At 47.5% G+C, this 19523-nt stretch overlaps 11 protein-coding genes across 11 annotated transcripts; 7 read left to right on the forward strand and 4 right to left on the reverse strand.

The window, feature by feature from the left end:
• Positions 1-198: 198 nt before the first annotated feature.
• Positions 199-3381, forward strand: LACBIDRAFT_231539 (uncharacterized protein; the record flags this gene model as incomplete). Its single annotated transcript, XM_001876553.1, has 10 exons — positions 199-401; positions 454-824; positions 875-1147; positions 1195-1489; positions 1542-1848; positions 1900-2128; positions 2201-2467; positions 2517-2659; positions 2713-2895; positions 2947-3381. 10 exons carry the CDS (start codon positions 199-201, stop codon positions 3379-3381), a joined length of 2706 nt encoding a protein of 901 aa, XP_001876588.1.
• Positions 3382-3493: 112 nt separating this feature from the next.
• Positions 3494-5691, forward strand: LACBIDRAFT_192524 (tubulin alpha). Its single transcript, XM_001876554.1, has 11 exons — positions 3494-3644; positions 3704-3735; positions 3789-3999; positions 4053-4354; positions 4408-4580; positions 4629-4783; positions 4833-4951; positions 5008-5090; positions 5145-5179; positions 5234-5304; positions 5364-5691. The coding sequence occupies exons 1-11, from the start codon at positions 3584-3586 to the stop codon at positions 5463-5465; spliced, it is 1344 nt and encodes a 447-aa protein (XP_001876589.1). The 5' UTR covers positions 3494-3583; the 3' UTR covers positions 5466-5691.
• A 70-nt stretch (positions 5692-5761) lies between these two features.
• Positions 5762-6808, reverse strand: LACBIDRAFT_311620 (uncharacterized protein; the record flags this gene model as incomplete). Its single annotated transcript, XM_001877014.1, has 7 exons — positions 5762-5816; positions 5870-6008; positions 6068-6269; positions 6323-6424; positions 6482-6552; positions 6606-6715; positions 6777-6808. The coding sequence occupies 7 exons, from the start codon at positions 6806-6808 to the stop codon at positions 5762-5764; spliced, it is 711 nt and encodes a 236-aa protein (XP_001877049.1).
• Positions 6809-6995: 187 nt separating this feature from the next.
• Positions 6996-9898, forward strand: LACBIDRAFT_311621 (exocyst complex component, sec15 subunit; the record flags this gene model as incomplete). Its single annotated transcript, XM_001876555.1, has 12 exons — positions 6996-7487; positions 7550-7844; positions 7894-8015; positions 8066-8332; positions 8379-8480; positions 8529-8638; positions 8688-8745; positions 8794-8877; positions 8931-9085; positions 9138-9426; positions 9486-9626; positions 9677-9898. 12 exons carry the CDS (start codon positions 6996-6998, stop codon positions 9896-9898), a joined length of 2337 nt encoding a protein of 778 aa, XP_001876590.1.
• Positions 9899-9912: 14 nt separating this feature from the next.
• LACBIDRAFT_311622 (uncharacterized protein) lies at positions 9913-11057 on the reverse strand. Its single transcript, XM_001877015.1, has 6 exons — positions 10905-11057; positions 10832-10842; positions 10702-10783; positions 10556-10648; positions 10274-10500; positions 9913-10218 (listed from the first exon to the last, which is right to left on the reverse strand). The coding sequence occupies exons 1-6, from the start codon at positions 10957-10959 to the stop codon at positions 10141-10143; spliced, it is 546 nt and encodes a 181-aa protein (XP_001877050.1). The 5' UTR covers positions 10960-11057; the 3' UTR covers positions 9913-10140.
• A 381-nt stretch (positions 11058-11438) lies between these two features.
• LACBIDRAFT_311623 (uncharacterized protein) lies at positions 11439-12126 on the reverse strand (the record flags this gene model as incomplete). Its single annotated transcript, XM_001877016.1, has 4 exons — positions 11439-11587; positions 11639-11692; positions 11746-12014; positions 12071-12126. The coding sequence occupies 4 exons, from the start codon at positions 12124-12126 to the stop codon at positions 11439-11441; spliced, it is 528 nt and encodes a 175-aa protein (XP_001877051.1).
• A 918-nt stretch (positions 12127-13044) lies between these two features.
• LACBIDRAFT_292820 (uncharacterized protein) lies at positions 13045-13925 on the forward strand (the record flags this gene model as incomplete). The annotated part of the gene is made up of 4 exons (XM_001876556.1): positions 13045-13097; positions 13256-13277; positions 13478-13582; positions 13631-13925. Coding segments are annotated over 4 exons (474 nt in total), but the record flags the coding sequence as incomplete, so codon positions are not given.
• Positions 13926-14300: 375 nt separating this feature from the next.
• Positions 14301-15350, reverse strand: LACBIDRAFT_311625 (uncharacterized protein; the record flags this gene model as incomplete). Its single annotated transcript, XM_001877017.1, has 3 exons — positions 14301-14542; positions 14600-15117; positions 15163-15350. The coding sequence occupies 3 exons, from the start codon at positions 15348-15350 to the stop codon at positions 14301-14303; spliced, it is 948 nt and encodes a 315-aa protein (XP_001877052.1).
• A 171-nt stretch (positions 15351-15521) lies between these two features.
• Positions 15522-16809, forward strand: LACBIDRAFT_311626 (uncharacterized protein; the record flags this gene model as incomplete). Its single annotated transcript, XM_001876557.1, has 4 exons — positions 15522-15670; positions 15721-15883; positions 15939-16373; positions 16426-16809. 4 exons carry the CDS (start codon positions 15522-15524, stop codon positions 16807-16809), a joined length of 1131 nt encoding a protein of 376 aa, XP_001876592.1.
• Positions 16810-17640: 831 nt separating this feature from the next.
• Positions 17641-18525, forward strand: LACBIDRAFT_292821 (GPI-anchored small secreted protein; the record flags this gene model as incomplete). The annotated part of the gene is made up of 4 exons (XM_001876558.1): positions 17641-17747; positions 17797-17857; positions 17907-18133; positions 18184-18525. 4 exons carry the CDS (start codon positions 17641-17643, stop codon positions 18332-18334), a joined length of 546 nt encoding a protein of 181 aa, XP_001876593.1. The 3' UTR covers positions 18335-18525.
• A 60-nt stretch (positions 18526-18585) lies between these two features.
• On the forward strand, positions 18586-19475 carry LACBIDRAFT_292822 (uncharacterized protein). The gene is made up of 4 exons (XM_001876559.1): positions 18586-18774; positions 18829-18889; positions 18942-19177; positions 19228-19475. The coding sequence occupies exons 1-4, from the start codon at positions 18668-18670 to the stop codon at positions 19379-19381; spliced, it is 558 nt and encodes a 185-aa protein (XP_001876594.1). The 5' UTR covers positions 18586-18667; the 3' UTR covers positions 19382-19475.
• The last annotated feature ends 48 nt before the right edge of the window (positions 19476-19523 follow it).

Raw genomic sequence — 19523 nt, forward strand, 5'->3', positions numbered from 1 at the left:
CATATACTACAAACATTTTATTATACCATAGTCATTCCCTTGTCTACAGTATACCAGGAATTTGGTTCTATTGAACTACGAGCACGGTAGACTAGGAATGCGAAGCAAGCCCATTGGGCGGTCCCGAGGCGGTCCCCAAATAAAGTGCTTCAGCAGATGTAAACAAATACATACCGTTTCAGCGTTCCAGGTAATGCGATGATCACGTTTACGCCGTTGTCTGGTGCTGCACACTCCTCCAATGCGACCCCTCTCGCGTATTTGCTCCAAGTAGACGACGTCCGTATCCTTCTAGACTGTGGTTCACCAGACTGGTCTCCAGAGCCCTCACCATTCGAAGAACATCCAGAGCACGACAGCGGCGACGTCCCATGGACTAAATACTGCGAAGCTCTACAAAAGTGTGTCAATAATTCACCGTATTGTATGTTGCGTCTTGAATTTACCATCCAGATGTGCACCTACGGTCGACCTTGTTTTGCTCTCACATGGTGATCTTGCCCATTGCGGTCTGTATCCGTGGGCATACACGAATTGGGGCTTGAAAGCCCCAGCTTACACGACGCTACCTGTGCAAGCAATGGGTCGTATCGCGGTTACGGAAGACATTGAAGGCATTAGAGACGAGGAAAATGTTGATGGCGAGCGCGAAGCCGAACCAGACAAACAAAAGCAAGACACGGACGGCACTGAAGAAATCTCTGCAGAGTCACCTTCATTCATATTCAACCCCAAGAGGAAATTTGTCTCCACTACCGCTGAAGTTCAGGACGCCTTCGAGTCCATAAACACGCTTCGTTATTCGCAACCAACGCATCTTCAAGGTTACTTACTCCGCCTCTTCCTAAATTTTTCTCTTTTTAATCGGTACTAGGCAAATGTCAGGGATTAACTATAACACCGTTTAATGCAGGCCATACTCTTGGTGGAACTATCTGGAAAATACGGTCGCCGTCCTCCGGAACTATTGTCTACGCTGTCAACGTCAACCACATGCGTGAACGGCATTTGGATGGGACTGTTCTCATTCGTCAGGCTGCCGGAGGCATTTTTGATCCCCTTGCCAGGCCAGATCTGCTAATTACTGATGCGGAACGCGCATCCGTAACGACAAGCCGACGTAAAGACCGAGATGCTGCCCTCATCGGTATGTTCACGGAAGTTTCTCATCTGAGCGATGCTAATAATCTGTAGATACCATAAGCGCGACACTGGGTTCTAGATCTTCTCTCCTCCTCCCCTGTGATTCCAGCACTCGAGTGCTTGAGCTTCTTGTTCTGCTGGATCAGCATTGGAATTACTCTCGGCTCCGTTACCCCATCTGCCTACTTTCGAGGACAGGTCGGGAGATGCTAACCTTCGTACGAAGTATGATGGAATGGCTCGGGGGAACGATTAGCAAAGAAGACGTCGGAGAAGAGGGGACAGGACGTCAGAATCAAAACAAGCGACGGAGGGATGAGGAGGGAGATGAGGACGCATTGGGGGCGTTTGCTTTACGCTTTAAGTGAGCTTCTTGAGTATGTTTTGTTGAGCTTGAGCCTCACTTTTTTTAGGCACTTGGAATTCTTCCCAAATCCTCAAGCACTTTTGCAAACATATTCCTCCAAGGACCCCAAGCTAATTCTTGCAGTTCCGGCGTCTTTATCACACGGTCCCTCGCGCAATATGTTTTCTGACTTTGCAGCCGTCCCCGACAACGTCGTGTTGCTAACCGGACGTAGTGAGGAAGGAACGCTGGGACGCGCCCTGTTCGACAAGTGGAACAACTCCCAAAGGCCCGATGACAAGTGGGACAAAGGCAAAATAGGAAGCAATGTCATGATGGATGGGGCGATCACAATAAAGGTTGGCCATCGCTTCTCCGAAATCAATTTAATGCTTAGGTATTTGCTTCAGATGAACCACAAAGTCCCCCTCCAAGGCGCAGAATTGGAAGCCCATCTTCAAGAGGAACGTGTCGCAAAGGAGAAAGAAGCTGCGCATCAGGCCGCTCTTGCCCGCAACCAGCGTATGTTGGAGGCAGATGAGGATGATAGCGATTCGGACTTGGACTCAGATGCTGACGAAGAGGCTGAAGTCAGGCAAGCATTGGGTGGAGATATGATGGACACGGACGACGGCGAAGGTGGAGTTGGAAGAGTGAGGCAGATGGACAAGGGAATTGACGGAGCAGACTGGGCGTTAGATGGAGATGAAGGCTTGACGAAACAACTATTGTCATTTGACATCTACATCAAAGGCAACGTTTCCAAAGCCACATCTTTCTTCAAAATTTCTGGTAGTCAGACACAACGCTTTAGGATGTTCCCATATGTTGAGAAGAAGAGGAGGGTAGATGAATACGGGGAGACTATCGACGTTGGGATGTGGCTGAGAAAAGGCAAGGTTCTTGAAGAAGAAGCTGAGAGCGACGAGGTCAAGGACTACAAACGTCGAACACAAGCAGAGGAGGAAGCAAAGGCATGTGTCCAATTATAGCTCAACCTAATTATTCTCAACCTTTCTTCAGAAAGCGATTCGGGAACCCCCTTCAAAATACGTGACGACTGAAATCGAAATTCAACTGGCTTGTCGCTTATTGTTTGTCGATATGGAGGGCTTGAACGATGGCCGTGCCGTGAAAACCATCGTTCCTCAAGTCAACCCCCGCAAGATGGTAGGTTTGACAATTGACCTACATTGTGTAACACCAACTTACCATTCCATTAGATCATCGTTCACGCCCCGCCAAATGCGACGGAAGCGTTGATCGAGAGCTGTGGCAATATTCGTGCGATGACCAAGGATATATACGCCCCAACAGTCGGCGAGAGCATACAAATCGGACAGCAGACCAACAGTTTTTCTATATCAATCAGCGATGAGCTTTTGGCTTCCCTCAAAATGTCAAGTGTATGTTTCCGAAATTTCACCCCCAACTTTTGGATTTACCAGTCAGCCTAGTTTGAAGATAACCAAATTGCATACGTCAGAGGCCGAATTGTGGCCCATGCTACCTCGACAATACCCACATTGGAGCCAGTGTCTTCATCCACACTTTCCGAGGATCCTGTAGATAGTAAGGTAACCGTGAAACGGAGAACGCTCGGTTCACGACAACAAGTTGCATTACCCCATTCAACGATGATTGGCGAACTCAAACTGACGGCACTGAAAGCACGACTTGCGAGCATTGGTGTGCAGGCTGAACTCATCGGAGAGGGTGTTCTCATCTGTGGAGCTGGCGCGAAGCGCAACGCGTCTTCTGACACGCTTGGTGAATCTGTTTCTGTCCGGAAACTGGCGAGGGGCACGGTAGAGCTTGAGGGGAACGTATCAGAGGTGTATTATATGGTACGGAGAGAAATCTATAGTCTCCACGCACTTGTTGCCACTTAGTTTGGTGTACAATATTTAAATGTGACTAATTTTCGCTCAATTTGGTCCATTCGGGACCGAAAAAGTGAAATTTCTGCAAACCTGCCAAAATTTGTAGGAGTCGCCTGTTGCCCTCTGACCACCAGAACTTGACTAGAACCAAGTTCGTTCCTTGCCTAATCCTCTCTTCATCCCGTTCCCGTCCTTCTTATTCAACGTAAAAATGCGTGAGGTTATCTCTCTCCACGTTGGTCAGGCTGGTGTTCAGATCGGTAATGCCTGCTGTGAGTTGCACTCAAGTGTATTTCAGTCGTACCACTAAATTTGGTTACCCGTCATTCAGGGGAATTGTACACTCTCGAACATGGTTTGAGCGTGTGTATACTACCTTCTCTTTTTGTAAACGTCATGTTCATTTGTTCTCGTAGCCTGATGGTCGTCTCATGGAAGGATCCCCTTCTTCGACGGACAGTGGCTTCTCCACGTTCTTCTCTGAGACTGGTTCAGGAAAACACGTTCCTCGCTCATTATATATTGATCTCGAACCGGGATGCATCGACGATGTGAAGACTGGCCCCTACAGGTCACTCTTCCATCCAGAGACTATGATCACGGGCAAGGAGGATGCCGCGAACAACTGTACGTGTCATTTGCTGATTGCCGCGACGCGTTTATTAACGCGATTCCGCTAGACGCTCGTGGTCATTATACTGTCGGGAAAGAACTCATCGACCCCGTCATGGATAAATTACGAAGACTCGCTGACAACTGCTCGGGTCTCCAAGGATTTTTCGTGTTCCACTCCTTTGGTGGTGGAACTGGTTCCGGTTTCGGTGCGCTCTTACTAGAGAAGCTGTCGACAGATTATGGCAAAAAGTCCAAGCTGGAGTTCTGTGTATACCCTGCGCCTCAACTCTCCAGCTCTGTTGTCGAACCCTACAACTCTGTACTCACCACTCATACGACCCTCGAGCATTCTGACTGTTCTTTCATGGTATGCTAATACCTTTAACGCTTCATTTCGCCTTTTTAAACTGCCCATTTCAGGTCGACAACGAAGCTATTTACGACATTTGCAAGAAGAAACTCGGAGTCGTTTCGCCTAGTTTCTCTAACCTGAATCGTTTGATTGCTCAAGTTGTATCTTCAATCACGGCCTCTCTCCGATTTGACGGATCCCTGAACGTCGATCTAAATGAGTTCCAGACCAACTTGGTTCCGTAAGTCGCAACCCTCGACACCGCACTTTAAATCTGACATTCAGGAAGCTTCCCCCGTATCCATTTCCCCCTCGCGACATATGCCCCTCTTTTGTCTGCAGACAAGGCAAATCACGAACAAAACTCTGTCGCCGAAATGACTTTCTCTTGCTTCGAAAATGGCAACCAGATGGTAAAGTGCGACCCCAAGGAGGGGAAATATAGTATGTTCACTCTCCTCTTCGTCTTCGTGCGCATCTGACTTGCGTTTAGTGGCTTGCTGCCTGTTGTATCGTGGTGATGTTGTTCCCAAAGACGTGCAAGCGGCGGTTGCTACCATTAAAACCAAGCGAACTATACAGTTCGTCGACTGGTGTCCTACCGGTTTCAAGGTACTGAGCACTGCTATTGCACACGGACTTTATTCTCAAACAAATTTATTTGACAGCTGGGTGTTTGCAACGAGCCTTCCGCCTGTGTACCTGGTGGTGACCTCGCCAAGACCTCACGCAGTCTCTGCATGCTGTCAAAGTAGGGTTTCATACGTCATAACTTTGCAGCTGGTCTGAATTACTATTATTTTAGCACCACCGCCATCTCTGCAGCATGGGGCCGCCTCGGTGCGTTTTAACCACGTGTGCGCCACTGATTCCTAATAGTTGATTGCGTTACAGATTACAAGTTTGACCTTATGTACTCCAAGCGCGCCTTCGTGCACTGGTATGTCGGAGAAGGTATGGAAGAGGTATGTTTTGATGTCAACTGGACAAAGTGACTATTGGTCTTCAACACCTTTTTTTTCAGGGTGAATTTTCTGAGGCTCGCGAAGATCTTGCCGCGCTTGAGAAAGACTATGAGGAGGTTGGTACTGACTCTGCCGACGCCGAGGAGGATGGTGAATACTAAGGGATATAATGTGGATTTCTTTTTGTCGCCGTTTCCCTTCCTAAAATACCCCTTCAGTATGAATTCCCGGCCGACTTTCCTTTCATCGTTTCACGTTTCCTAGTATCTCTCCGTGAATATCGTTTGCATACTCACTTATCAATCATTAAAGTGTTTTTACAATAATAATTCATCTGTGCGGAGTAGTTATGTAAATTTGATTGTGCCAGTCAATCCAACATGATCTAAAATGGTGCTCTAAGTGCGATATCTAAATAAACTCCTCGCTTCTTTCTATTGGTGATTTAGCTATGCATCTAGTGAGACTTGATTATCACCTCCACGCCGTTGGAAGTCCGTTTCATGGATATACTGTTGATAAAGTCTGTAAATTGAATTCCAAGTACAGAGGAGTAACAATGTACCATGACATGTCCTTCACGATAAAATCCGGCTCAGCAGCCTGAACTTGTTCCCTGCTGTGACTGGTAAGAAAAGCAACAGTCTTGCAACCAGCGGTCCGGCCGCTACGAATGCCATTAGGTGCATCTTCGAAAACGAGGCCTATCATTGAAAATATAGATGAAGAGGTAAGTGATCAGAGGGGTGGAGAGTCCACTGACAATTTTCGGGCTTGACCCCGCATTTCTCTGCGCCTAGCAGGTAAGGATCTGGAAATGGCTTGCCCTGTGTGACGTCCTCTGCTGTAATGAATACGTCAGGTATGGGAACGTCTGCGATCTTGAGCGCAGAGGTAGCGTAAGGGCGCGTTGCGGATGTGCAGATGGCCCAGCAGGGTTTGAGTAAAAAACGCCCCGGGGCAAGCTGCGAGATAGCGTTGGATGTGGTACAATTGAAAGATGGGGTAGGTATGGTACCTCCTCCATTACCGACGCGACTCCGGGCAAAAGGGTAATACCTTGCCGGCCTGCTTCTGAAGATGAAGTCACGATTGCGCGTTCAAAACGCTCTGCCTCGCTCTGTAGAACAGCCATAAGTCAAGACAGGTAGCATTGACGGAGGAAAAGAAGGCATGCCTGAAGCAGATCCGGGTCATCAATCCCGCAGTACTTGCTAAGATTATCGACAGTACGAACACCATGCGCGGCTATCAAAACAACATGGTAGTAAAAGATAAAAAGGCTCTGCACGGAGACTCACAGCTCAATATGTGGTGTACGTCAATGTCAGGGTATGTTTCCCTGAAAGTTTGCCAGGCACCCACAACGCCTTGAGTGGAATCAACTAGGGTACCATCCATATCGAAGAGACTTGAGAAAACAAATGAGAAATGGAAGCTAATCGGTGACAAGCGATCGGGGTCTCACGCACATGGCATCGACATGGACGATGGTGTCAGGCATGAGTACAAAGAAGAGAGGGTCCAGCTCATAATTTCATATCAATTGTGTTTGGTTCTGAGGATGAAGCCAAACATGACATCGGTCATTCATCTGGTCCGTTGGAACTGAATTTGAGTCATTCAGTCCCTTTCAATCTCGTTGCAATCTTCAGCTTTCCTCTTTCCTGTTGGTAAACTTCGGTGTTATTATGCCTCCGCGCAGACGCCCCCAGTTTACACAGGATCACATTGACCAACAGCTTCAGCAGATCCATCTTCTTGATCCTTCCTCCTCCTCAGAGAACTTGGAGCAACTCGGTCCAATTATCAAGCAAATTCACGCCAATCGGCAACAGGACGCTTATCTTCGCACTGTACAGGCTCTTATAGACTCTAAAGATGCCGAGATCGAGAAGATTTGCAGTGACAACTACCAAGATTTCATTTCATCCGTGTCTACCCTGTTCACCGTCAAGTCATACACAGACATGATGAAGGAAAACATATCATCATTGGACACCAACGTCTCCCATCTCGGAGGGGGCTTAGTTGAGAAAAAGCGCGCGTTGCTTCAAACAAAGAAGACCGCTGCAAACCTCGATGAGGCTATTGACACCCTGCAAGCCTGTTTACGCGTCCTCGATGTCGTAGACCGCGTCGCTGAGATGGTAAGGGAAGGGAAATATTGGAGCGCGTTGAGGGTCTGTCGTCTATGTCACTGTGTTCAATACTTCACCTCAATCAACATACGCTGGCTTTGCAGTCACTTGAAGACATTCGAAATATGCCTCCAACATCACTCTCACAGACTCCCTTTTTCCAGCACCTTCTCTCGTCATTGCCTTCTCTACGAAGTCAGATTAAGGATTCCGTTACTGCTTCCGTGAAGCAATGGCTTCTCGAGATCAGAAATGTGAGCACAGAGGTAGGAAGGCTGGCCGTCGAGTCCATGGAGTCCAGGACGCGTCGTTGGAGGAACCGGCGCGAAAAGGATCCACTGTTGCGTAACAGCAAAGTAGGAAGTGCCGTGGAACTCGTTACATACGAGAAGACAGAATGTAAGGCAGGTGCCGTGTTTCGCGTACCGTCGTCTAACTTGTTCACCAGTCGATGTGTTGGACAATGAAAAACTACATGTCGACTTCAAGCCACTTTTCGAGTGCATTCACATCTACACGTCGTTAGACTCTTTGAACGAGTTGCAGAAATCATATCAAGCTGATAGGAAGGTCCATCATTTATGCATTTCATATCGCCCAGAGCTCTGATGCCAACACAGGCGCAATCTGACCTTATTCTTCCTACACCGCTTCCGTTGGCCTCTCTTCCGGCACTCACGCAAGAAATTTCAGGATTCTTTATTATTGAGTCTCACGTTCTAGAAACCACAGGGACATTTCGCTCTCTGCGAGATGTCGAAGAGCTTTGGGATGCCTTGGTTGCGCGCCTCGGAACAGCAACGGAAAGCGCACTACGCACAGAAACCGATCCTGAAGCATATCTCCGAGTGAAAGAATGTCTTCTCACATTTATCATGACGCTGGAGGTGGGTGATCTGTCTTCATCTGAGCGTTTTAGTAACAACGCTCTAGGCTGCTTCGTACTCGACCACCTCGCTCCATACTTTCATCCTCGTTTTGTTTGAAAATTATGTTAAAATGTTGGAAACAAAATTCTCCAAGCAATTTGAAATGGTTTGTGATTTTGGGTTTGAAATTGTCCATCGCTCATTCCTTTTGCAGATCGTATCTCAGGATGATCACGTTCCGATGGAAGTTGAAGAGGAAAAAGATCTTGATATGGTCCTAGACATGGTTTGGCTAGACGGCGCGGAAAAAGATGAAATCAAACAGTAAGTCCAACAAATATTGCCCAAATCTCACTGTTGAAGAAGCTTGTAGAACACCAGTACCACATCTTCTTCCTTGGTCTCAGACTTTCTATTTGTGCTGTCAGGATGCAAGTCCAAGTATGGCCGTTTCACGCAGCAAACTAACCTTGTTTTAGATCCGCACCTTCATACAAAAGTTTTACGCTTTCGTTGACGGCGTCTCACAACATCACCGTGACATTGATGAATTACTGAGCAAGGTGCAGCTATTCCAAACTTGCACTAGTTTCTCATCCAATATTTCTGTCCGCAGTCTTTAAACAACCTGTTAATCAAGAGCATTAGTGAAAGCATAGGCCACCGGCTCGGAGGAACACCAACATTGAATCAAATTGGACAAATCATCACGAACCTGGAACACTTCCAAGTTGCTTGCAGTGAGCTCGAGCGCTCACTAACGAACCTTCGGTCTGTGGAGTTATTAGCAGCGTTGTTCGGGTCCTAACAATCGCATTCACAGCTCTGCTCACCGAGGCGGAACCATAAAACTGACGGCCTCCAGCTCCTTTGAAGCTACAATCTCCCGGTCTCTCGAGCGAATCACAAGTCTCATCACATCGAAACTCGATCAATTCTTCGAGTTGTCAGAATACGAGTGGACGCCAAGATCACGCGAAACGGCTCCAAGCATGTATCTTTACGAGCTTGTCAACTGGCTCACAACCGTCGTAGACTCGTTGATAATCAAAGAATCCTACAAAGACGAAGCATATAAAGGGGCCCTTGGTTATATCGCAGAGTGCTTGATGGTAATACTCTTTTTTTGTTTGTTTTCATCGCTTCTAGCGCTCATCAAGAATAACTGCAGAATTTTTTGACAGGCCGTGACGTTCCAATGATGAATGAGAACGCGATCTCCAACATTCTCATTGACGTCGATTTCTTGGAAGACGAGCTGAAGCGGATTGGACGACCACATCTGACTCTGGTTTTTGCTGAACTCCGACTTGTAAGTCGTTTTAGTGACCGTTGATCAGTACATGAGCCCATTCCTCCCAGACAACTTCCATTCCATTGAGCGGCACTGTTCAAGAATACCTTGTGCCTGCCAACAGACAAGCATCTTATGCTGCCGTAAAGCCCAAGCGACTACAAGCCCTCTTGGATAAGCTTGCACGCTATGGATCTCAACAACGTGAACCTGCGTTGAGAGAGTTGGCAGAAAGACGAAGGAAAGAAGCAGACACTGTGGGGAGGCTCTTCCCTGGAGAAGGCCGCTAATTGCTTTTCATGTGGGATTGTAAGTTATAGCATGTATAATAGGTTCATGATCTATAAGAGGGAAATGACTCTGCTCAAGCCTTGGCGGATACTAGAAACCGAGAAGAATCGGGAAAGAGGTGTGAAAAAATGAATTGACTAGAGAGCGACTCGGACAGCGGTGCATACGTTTTCGTTGAGGTGAAGGGAATCGTGACACGTGTAGCAACGCTGATGGGATACCCAAAGAGGACAGAAAACAATTATACCCGACGCTTGATGTTGGCACTCAACCACTCCAGACCTTCATACAGACCATCTCCAGATGTGGCACACGCAGCCTAATTACATACATGTTAATGTTTGAAATTGAAAATGTAAGAGAAACGCTCGCACCTGAATATACCAGGTTCGCTGTCTCAACCCGTGGAGACCGAGCTTATCAGTAATCTCAGCGGCGTTCATGGCATTTGGCAAGTCCTGCTTATTGGCGAAGACAAGGAGCAGGGCGTCGCGAAGCTCATCTTCGTTCAACATCCGTTGCAGTTCTTCCCTAGCCTCAGACACACGCTCCCGATCATTTGAGTCAACGACGAAGATGATACCCTGGGTGTTTTGGAAGTCTATAAGTGGCAAACAAATGAGCGATGCTTTGCTGGAAATCGTCGAGCCACGTACAATGCCTCCACAGGGGGCGGATTTTGTCTTGACCTCCGACATCCCACACGGTAAATGAGATGTTCTTGTATTCAACGGTCTCGACATTGAATCCTGAAAGGCGTGTGAGATTCAGTGGGAGAATGAAATTGTAGGTGGTTTGTTACCGATGGTGGGGATGGTGGTGACGATCTCTCCAAGCTTCAACTTGTACAAGATGGTGGTCTTACCAGCTGCGTCAAGACCAACCTAAAAAGCGTTTATTAAGGACAGATGAGTGACAAAAATTGTGAGTACCATCAATATGCCTGTTGTTGTTGTGAATGGTCAGTGATTCATAGGCAAGCGCCGGATAAGGAAAGCGACGAACGCATCTCCTTCTTCCCGAACAAGCCAGAAAGCAGACGAGAGACGGAGAGACCCATTGTTGCAGTTGAATTGAGGTGAGTTGGGTAGGAGGTAGGAAGAGAAAGCTGAGAGAGTTGTTGACGACTTGTTGACCAAAGGAAAGATTGCTGTCTGTTTGCAACAGCTGTTTGTGGTTGCTTGTGCCATGCTTCTGCTTATATACCGCCAGCGGTCTACGGCAGGACACGTTATTCCTGACGACCCCCACCAGCGCAGTCAACTTTCACCCTTACAGTCACGTCGGGACCGATGCTAGTGACGTGTCAGATTCAGCAGTTCATTACTTTTCTATTGATGAGCTCGTGTGACCATGTTAGAGTAACATGATTGAATTCAAGCAAGAAAGGCTACATTGTAAATACAAAACGATCAGGATACATCGAATAATCTATGCAAAGGGCTACAAGGGTTCTATGGATACAAGTGAAGAGCAAGCAGAACGAAGTCAGGATAATAGAAAGCGTGTAACTGTAAAGAAATTAGGACAATGTTACTTTTAGCGCAGTCCAGCTGCGCGCAATTTACGATCTAGTTTGTAGCGCCACGCGGCATAATGGCCGTTTGCGGGGGAAGGTTGATATCCACAAACTTCAAAGAGCAAGAGTTGCTCATGGAAGCCGGGATTTGGCCAGATCTGGTCCCGTGCTAGTATTAACCGTTAGTAGTAAAACGTGCAATGGAGTCAAATGTACATACCTGCCCTAAGATGGTAAAGGGCGTCCGTAACACTGATTCGTCGCGACCACATCACTAGACAAGATAGGTTGTCATATTGTATTACCTCTAACGGAATTTCCACTCACTATAAGCGGCTACCACGGTGGCACTTCTTGAGATGCCCTGAACGCAGTGCACAAGGACCACCCCACCTCCCCTCAGAGCCTGGTCAATGAAGCGACATGCCGACGGCAAGTGGATTAGAATATCTTCATAATCAACGTCTTCTACCGGGATACGCATATGACAGATCCCTGATTGCGGGGATTCCGCAGGAATCTCTTCTGTACAAACAGAGAGTATATGGGTGATTCGGCGTTCCGTCAAGGATCTGGTGGACCGCGCCGCCATGATACTGGAGGGGTCAATATAGGATCAGCATGGAAAAAAAAAACCTGCAGAGCCACTGACTTTCCCAGGAAAAGCCTGTTCTCGATGACGGTGTCGATATTTTTCCACTGGACCATTTTTATGACGCGAAAACTTGACGCGAAGGTCTGTATGAACACAGTCATAGTGGCCAGTACTTGTAGTCTCTCCCCGGACGGCAAGTAGCATTCCCGGAATATAGCGGGATTGTCGAGCTCCCGTGTATCCTTGCGCCTTTGACATTGTACATTGGGGAGCAAGAAAGTTGAGTCGCTAAACCAGTGTCAGGTACGTTGCAGGTACGCGAACCGGTAACTAGAGGCGATGTCAAAGAAGGCGTGAAGGATCTGAATCTAACACCACCAAACATTTCAGATCAGGCACACGTGCTGTTCTCCTTCTGGCGAGGCGCCGGAAAGCCTTTCATCTCTATGGCGGTGCTACACGTTGAGCAGTCACTCCCCAAAATTTGATATCTAACGGCATACCACGACGTATCTCCCTTGGGTCCGAAATTACAATGCATTTACCCCTCGTTCCTCATCGGCTGGGCTATGGGGACCAGAAATAACTTTGGAACCAGTCGCCAGAGTCTGACGCTCACACTTAGCATTTCTTGAGCGTATCCAAGAACGAACAACTACACCGTTTCATGCTGTAAAATTGTTGTAAGGTTTTGAGCATAGTTGACGAACAAGAAGGTCGACACATCATTCGACGAGAATAAATTACTTGGTAAAGAAATGCGCTGCGCAGCAGTTCATCTGTCTGATCGTGTTCTGACCAAAGGTCTTCACTCCGCCTTGCTTTGCAGCTGTCTCGATTTTATAAGCTGTAATGAAACGATTTCATTGGCCTGACAGCTTCCGTGCAACTTCACGATAATTGAGGGCGCTTACAAAATCTGGTCTTAGATAGATAGATAGATATAATGTGGAGTGGTTCGCGGCCTGAGGGAAACTTTGCGACCAAAATCTTTAGCATTATTTTGACTTGCTTCTTGCCCTCAGGAAAAAATGTTGCCTAAGGATCGTCCGAACCTGGCAAATAATACAAGGATGGATGACTTGTAAGTACATGGCCAAATTGCTGGGCAGCAACTCGCTTTCTTCGGGTAATTTTTGAAACGTCTAGCAAAGTTGTCCGTTTCATGAACGCACGGCTTTCCGTTAGAGGCATGATAAATGCATGTTCCGATGGACAGCTGATGAACAACATACCATTTAGATACCCAGGTGGAAGCAATGAGGTGAGCTTACGTAATCACGTCCAACTGCTGTTATAACCAGGTTCAAAGCATATGTCAAAATCCGATTTACGACCCACATCCCCCGCCGACATACCCTTGACTATTATTCCGCGATACAATGAAGATTGAATGGGCATCATCTGTAATTTGGTTGCTTTATGACGAAGATCTAGCACATCTGACTTCTTGCTCCGTTCCAGTTTAGATCCGATGGCACTCGATGCAAGCCGCCGCCATCTACCATGCACGGATGGCTAGCAAAAATGAGAGGAACTCTTCTTGGGGATGAGGATTTGAGGAGCAAGGTTGGTTCCTGATCACTGACATAGGGTGATGTTTAATGCTTCTGCTAGGGGATGAAGGAAATGCGAGACGCTCGAGCGTACAAGGCGGCCAGGAGGAAGAGGCAGCAAGCGAGAACTGGCCAGGGCCTCATGTCGTTCTTCACCGTTGGCAGCTCTCGACGAACACACCCAGCTCGACAGCTCACAAGAGGCAGTCGGGGGAGCACCTCGACAAAGCCCCGACAATTGACACGTAACCACCAATCTAGCCACCAATCCAGACCGTCATATAAGACCTCAAGGAGTTCAAATACCACCCAACGCCCCACTCGAATTACTCAGCCACGCCCTCGCCCCAGACCGAGCGGCCGCAGATCCGGTGGTCATAAATAAATAAATTCCTGTCACCTCGTGTTTTTTGTTTTTTACTGTGGATGGATGGACACCTGTTGGGTTTTGGTTTTGTAAGATAGTCGTTGCTGATTTTGAGGTGTATCATTATTATAGTTGCTTCAATGTTGATATGGATCCTAGACCCATCTCATCAATATTTTGAGAGGCAACGCCAGAAGAAAAAGGCTAGATCAACGTTATGAGCGTCGGAAATTCTATGGACTACACAAAACGTAGCGTACGCATTTGCAATATGGGGTATTAGATGTGGTCATGGTGAACTGGATGTTGGTCATCTGTTTGCCAATAGGTCTTCGACATTCACCTGGATCACCAAAATCCAAGCTCAGGATACAGTATTTGTGACAGAAGGAGAATTATCGTGCAAAGGGTTCTTCTTTTTTCTCCTTTTTCTTTTTTTTCTCGGACTCGTAGAAGATGTTGCGGGTAAGGCGTCGTCTGACTCGGCTTCGCTGAGCAGAGGTTTTAGATTTAACAACGATTCGTTGAGAAGCTGTGGGGGAAGGTCCACACGGGACGTGGGGGCTGGTATTGTTGAGAACTTGGAAAGCACGGGTTCAGTTATGGCTAGCAGATTCGACGTCAACTGTGCGAAGGAAGTGCCACAAGTAAAAATAGACTCACCCAGCCGTGAAATTGGAGTGCTAGACGGTTTCAATTGGTTGGAAAGATTTGAGCTTGAGCTTGGTGGGGTGGTGGACGAGGAAATCATTTTAAGGTTGAAGCCCCCCTCCTGGGGGGTGCTGTGCTGTGGTTTTTTTGCGCCGGATTTCGGTGGAGTGACATCATGTATTGGTTCGGGTTCGCCAGCTATTTCATTGGCTTGATTTGGGATCGTTTCCTCTGTTTCTGGCTGCGAAGATTCTAAGGTAACAACAGGAGCTGGTGAAGGCGTCATTACGCCATTCACCTTGCCATTTGTTTTCTTTTTCTTTTTCCCGTGTACAACGTCGAATGGGTCTTCCCTGATCTTGTGCTTGATCGCTCCCGTTCTACTCTCCTCCTCAACATCGGAACCCTGCGGGCTTGAATGATCTACGTCCCCATCCCTCCCGCGTTTTTTTCCGGCCAACTGGCCTCTGAGACGAGCAATCTCTCGGGAACCGGCTTGTGTATCCGGTATTGGTGCACCAACACCCAGCCTGTAATCCGTTAATCCTCAACAAAAAACTATTGCGCCATCTTACCTAGGGGGACGGTGCATATAGTCTCTGAGTTCCGCCTCAAAATTTCTCTTGCGCGAAGACGTCGATGCCTTTTGGGGTTTGAGCCAAGACGACACAAGAGTCTGAGTAAAAGACATGGAAAGATCAATTTGAGCCTGCAAAGCCTCTGTGTCGATCTTATCCTCATCGACCATTTCAAGACCTTTCATAGTGAGAGGTACAGAATATTTTTGGGTTGTTCGAAGGGCCTATGAGGGATCCTAGATGGGGAACTTGAAGTTAGTTCCCCTATGTACTCAGAACATGCACACACAAGTAGCAACAAACTTACTGTCTACTGCGATTACTGGTTCGTTTCCATTGAACTAGCCCCGTTTTACATGGCACCGTTCAAGCGGAAAAGAGGCGAAGATGACGAGGATGACGAGGATGACTTGGCTTATGGGAAACAAATTCTTCCAGTAGCCAACCTCCCAGACGACTTCGACGAAGAACCACTTGACGGTATGCAGTATCTTTTCACTGTGAGGTAAGGATGTCCTTTTTTTTCCTTAACTAATCTTACGGACAACCTCACAGACGAGATGCACGTTACCTTCCGCATGTCGTTCGAGCGGTCAACCCTTACGAGATCCCTGAAGTCGCGAAGACTACGATACAGGATACCATCGCTCCTCATCCGTCGTTGCCATCTAGAGAATGGTGCAGACTTCTTGAAACACGATTGAGCAATTTTCGCAAGGCACGCTGCTCATTCTCGTCGTTTTTCTCCCGCTTATTACATACCAATCCTTCAGAATCTAAATCAACCAACCATCCATGTCGGGCCTGCGCACGCTGCTCACCAAAAGCTAATGCCGGATAAGAAAGAACGAGACCACTGGTGGGACTTTCTGGCAGGAAAGCCAGAAACTTATTGGAATCCTCCAAAGAAAGCGAAACCCCAGCATCCTTCCACCCGAAAACAATATGGACAAGGTCTCCGTGCTTGGGAGAGCCACTCGATGGTTGGCCCGCCGGAGATGCAACAAAGTGTCGTTTTGCACGGGAACGACGATGATGAGGTCAGGCAACTTCCGAGTGGTGAACCCACAGAAACCCCGCCTTCACCAAAGGGAACAACTGGAGACCTCGAGTGCCCCGATGAACTTGTCTCTCCAAATGTTTGGTCCAAACTTCCAGGGCACCCGCCTCGCGAACCATCTACAACACTTTTGAAGCTTATCGACGAGGCATGTGTCTATTTCTGTATGTTCTCGCTTTTTTGTTAACGGTTGCGAGCAGCGCATGGCCTTGCATCTTCTCATGTATTTTACCCACTGGATTAACCTTTACCTCCAACAACGTGATCAAGCGCACTATCCTGAAGAATCCCATGCTCGATGGATATTTGCTCTCCTAGCTCGAGTTGATGATCATATTTCAGCGGATGATATGAACCTTTTACGAAATGTAGCTCGGGCTTGCTTGGCATTTTTGAAATTCTTGATCAAAGGTCGTATCACATCTACTGTACAGGGTCTTTCGCCAACCAACGGTCTGAATGAACGTTCCTGCTGGATCATTGTATCGACCATTATCGGAAATTGGAAACAACGCGATCTCTGGATGGACGCCGAAGACATGCTCAAAGAGATGGCCTGTGAGATTCCGCAAACTGTTGCATAGAGTTTGTATCCCACAGTGAGAAACTACCCTTCCACTAAATCCTAGCCAGCTCACAACAAATTCGTACAGGACTCCGTTTGTGCCCAAGTTTAATGTGGTCATCAAGACGTATCACGTACAGGAATAACATATGTGAGGTTGATTCGAAAGCTTTTGATTGTTGAACCCACCATTATGCTATGACAGGCGGATCATGTCATGTTGTCGTTCTCTAAGAATGAGCCGCCGCTTTCCCCACTCTGCCTCAAAGCCATGAGATTCATAAAATTGAACTTGTTACGTTCAACGTGCCGATTACAGCCAATCGCTGACTTGACCTATAACATGCGTAAGCTTGTTAACCGGACTAGCCATGGGGTTGTTCCGCAAACAACCTTCTCATCAAACGACTATGTCGTCCCCAGGATTCATGACAAACACCTAGAGGACACGCGCCGGAAATCACCATAAATTGACAGAGGCATTCGAAGGCTTGAAGAGGGTTCAATCTGAATACGTTGAGACTTAATTAAGAATCATTGTCTTCAACTGCTCAAACTGCACCCTTTCGATGTAGATTCTACGGCACGCAATTTTTGTTCTGCTCCGCGTGTCTTAGTACTTAGATCACTTGTTGCACGGAAAACCAAAAAAAAACTGTTCTGCTGAAAGAGGAAATTGTTTGTTGACAGGTATTTGAACCGGATTGTTGGACGGTGTCTCCATTTCGGCAGGTCCTTTATAGAAAAGCTAGTTTTTGCTTCTCGCCACGTTCCAAGCGTTCGCTCAGAAACCCTCACGGTCCTTATCGACTCCTTCCTCCATTCAGGAACTTCCAATCCTTCTCTCAATATGCGGCTCAGTATCACCTTCCTTTTATCCGCCGCTGCTTCGACTCTGGCGTACAGCGTAACTAGCCCTAATGGGAGCCAAGGTTGGACCAACCAGGGTGCTCAACCGTAAGCATTGTCCTGTCAACCCTTCGTCTTGACTTGAACTATTTTGTAGCCTCGCCTGGCAGCGTGTGAACACGGACAGACTGAACTTCACTGCTGTCCTCACGAACCAGGTGCGTAGATATCGGTTACTGCTATGCTTAACCCTAATCTTCAACATAGAACCGCCAATTATTGCCCACAGATCAAGTGCTCGCCGCACTCGTTGATGGAACGCTTGGTAATACCACCGTGAATCCACCCAGCGGTGGATGGCCCACCCCTGGAGGCGGTTACCGTGTTAACCTCGTTCAAGACGCTAATGACTTGAACACCATCTTAGCGCAGTCCCCAGAATTTAATATCACCCAGCCGACTTCAAAAAGCTCTTCCACTGCCACAGGGCAATCGTACGTTTATTTGCTCCCACACTGGTAATATTTTTCTCAACTGCATTCAGCACTGCCACCACCCTCGTTATTCCTGCAACAACTAGCGCTGACCCAACGGCGGGCACGGTTTCGACCCCTCAGAATGCTGGAACGCCCGCATTTGAAGGACAGCTTGCTCTCATCCCGCTATTCTCGATCCTCGCTTTCTTCTTGGCTTGATGAAGAGAATATGTTCTCGAGCTTCGTGGACTATCTTATGGACCTACCTCCTGGACCTTTTCGATTACCTCAATACGTATACCACACTCAGTTTACGCGTTCCCCTGCGCTATCGCCAATTCGTGCGCCATATTTGTACGCCTGTTGTTTTGAATAATATCGCGTCAATCAATGTCTCACTATGTATGCTCAAGATAAAAATAGAGTCGAGTGGGATGTATAAAGGGTAGGGTTTCTCTGCTTTTCCCTACATCGCTTCTTGGCTTCGAATACCCCACATACTACCTTATACACCCAAACTATACCCACCTTTAATCTGTCCTTCTATCAAATATGCGCGTCATCACAGCACTCCTTGTTTCCTTCGCCGCGTCGGCCTTCTCATACAAGCTACTTACGCCAGGCGATACCAACGGTTGGACGAGCACAGGGCCACAAACGTATTATGCGTTTTTTTTGCACAACCTTCAACAGCAGCTAATTCGCCTTTGCAGCGTGACCTGGCAGCGTGTTAAAACGGACCCCGCCAAGTTCAACCTTGTTCTAGTCAACGATGTAACGTTCTATTCACAATTACGCGCATATATCCTGACAACTCGCTTCGTAGGATGCGGAATCCATGCCCACTCCCAAAGTCATTGCCACCAATGTTGACGGCACGCAGGGCAAAACTACCATCAACGCTCCAGACGGTGGCTGGCCGGCCGTAGGGGACGGGTATCGGATCAACATGGTGCAAGAAGACGATAGCATTCTCGCCCAGTCTCCAAAGTTCACGATTAAGCAAGGAGCGAAATTAGCGACAGTAGCGTCAGCCACCTCCACGACGTCTTCTAAGCAAGTGTGAGTACGTTTTAATTATGAATAGGGTTGAATTTGACGCGCTTGGACAGTGACAATGGAGCTACGAGCAGCTTCCCGACAGCGCAGCCGACTGACGAAACAGACGAAGCGACGCCTACTACGCAAAGCAATGACGGCGGGGCTATAAGGATACATGTTGAAGTCCTGGCAGTGACTTTATTGGCTATTTTCTTCCTAGTATAGCGTGATTCACTCGTATTTGCTGGTTGCGTGAAATCCGATGTACATTCTAGACTTATACTGTAATATCGACAATTGTCCAAAAACAGACCTTACGTGCAACACGTGCAAATCTAATCTAATCTCAACGTTGAACCACCAGTGG

This window comes from Laccaria bicolor, genomic scaffold (assembly GCF_000143565.1).
Source record: "Laccaria bicolor S238N-H82 LACBIscaffold_4 genomic scaffold, whole genome shotgun sequence".
In the NCBI taxonomy this organism is placed as follows: Eukaryota; Fungi; Basidiomycota; class Agaricomycetes; order Agaricales; family Hydnangiaceae; genus Laccaria; species Laccaria bicolor.

Bases quoted from the DNA above. Each gene is read 5' to 3' on its own strand.
- LACBIDRAFT_292822 (XM_001876559.1), top strand. From the start codon at position 18,668: ATGCGCGTCATCACAGCACTCCTTGTTTCCTTCGCCGCGTCGGCCTTC. The intron at 18,775-18,828 runs GTATTATGCGTT...TCGCCTTTGCAG, and splicing joins ACGAGCACAGGGCCACAAAC to CGTGACCTGGCAGCGTGTTA. The intron at 18,890-18,941 runs GTAACGTTCTAT...CTCGCTTCGTAG, and splicing joins ACCTTGTTCTAGTCAACGAT to GATGCGGAATCCATGCCCAC.
- LACBIDRAFT_192524 (XM_001876554.1), top strand. From the start codon at position 3,584: ATGCGTGAGGTTATCTCTCTCCACGTTGGTCAGGCTGGTGTTCAGATC. The intron at 3,645-3,703 runs GTGAGTTGCACT...CCCGTCATTCAG, and splicing joins TCAGATCGGTAATGCCTGCT to GGGAATTGTACACTCTCGAA. The intron at 4,952-5,007 runs GTACTGAGCACT...TTTATTTGACAG, and splicing joins GGTGTCCTACCGGTTTCAAG to CTGGGTGTTTGCAACGAGCC.
- LACBIDRAFT_311622 (XM_001877015.1), bottom strand. From the start codon at position 10,959: ATGGGTCTCTCCGTCTCTCGTCTGCTTTCTGGCTTGTTCGGGAAGAAG. The intron at 10,649-10,701 runs GTAACAAACCAC...CACGCCTTTCAG, and splicing joins CACCACCATCCCCACCATCG to GATTCAATGTCGAGACCGTT. The intron at 10,219-10,273 runs GTGCGAGCGTTT...GTATGTAATTAG, and splicing joins AGCGAACCTGGTATATTCAG to GCTGCGTGTGCCACATCTGG.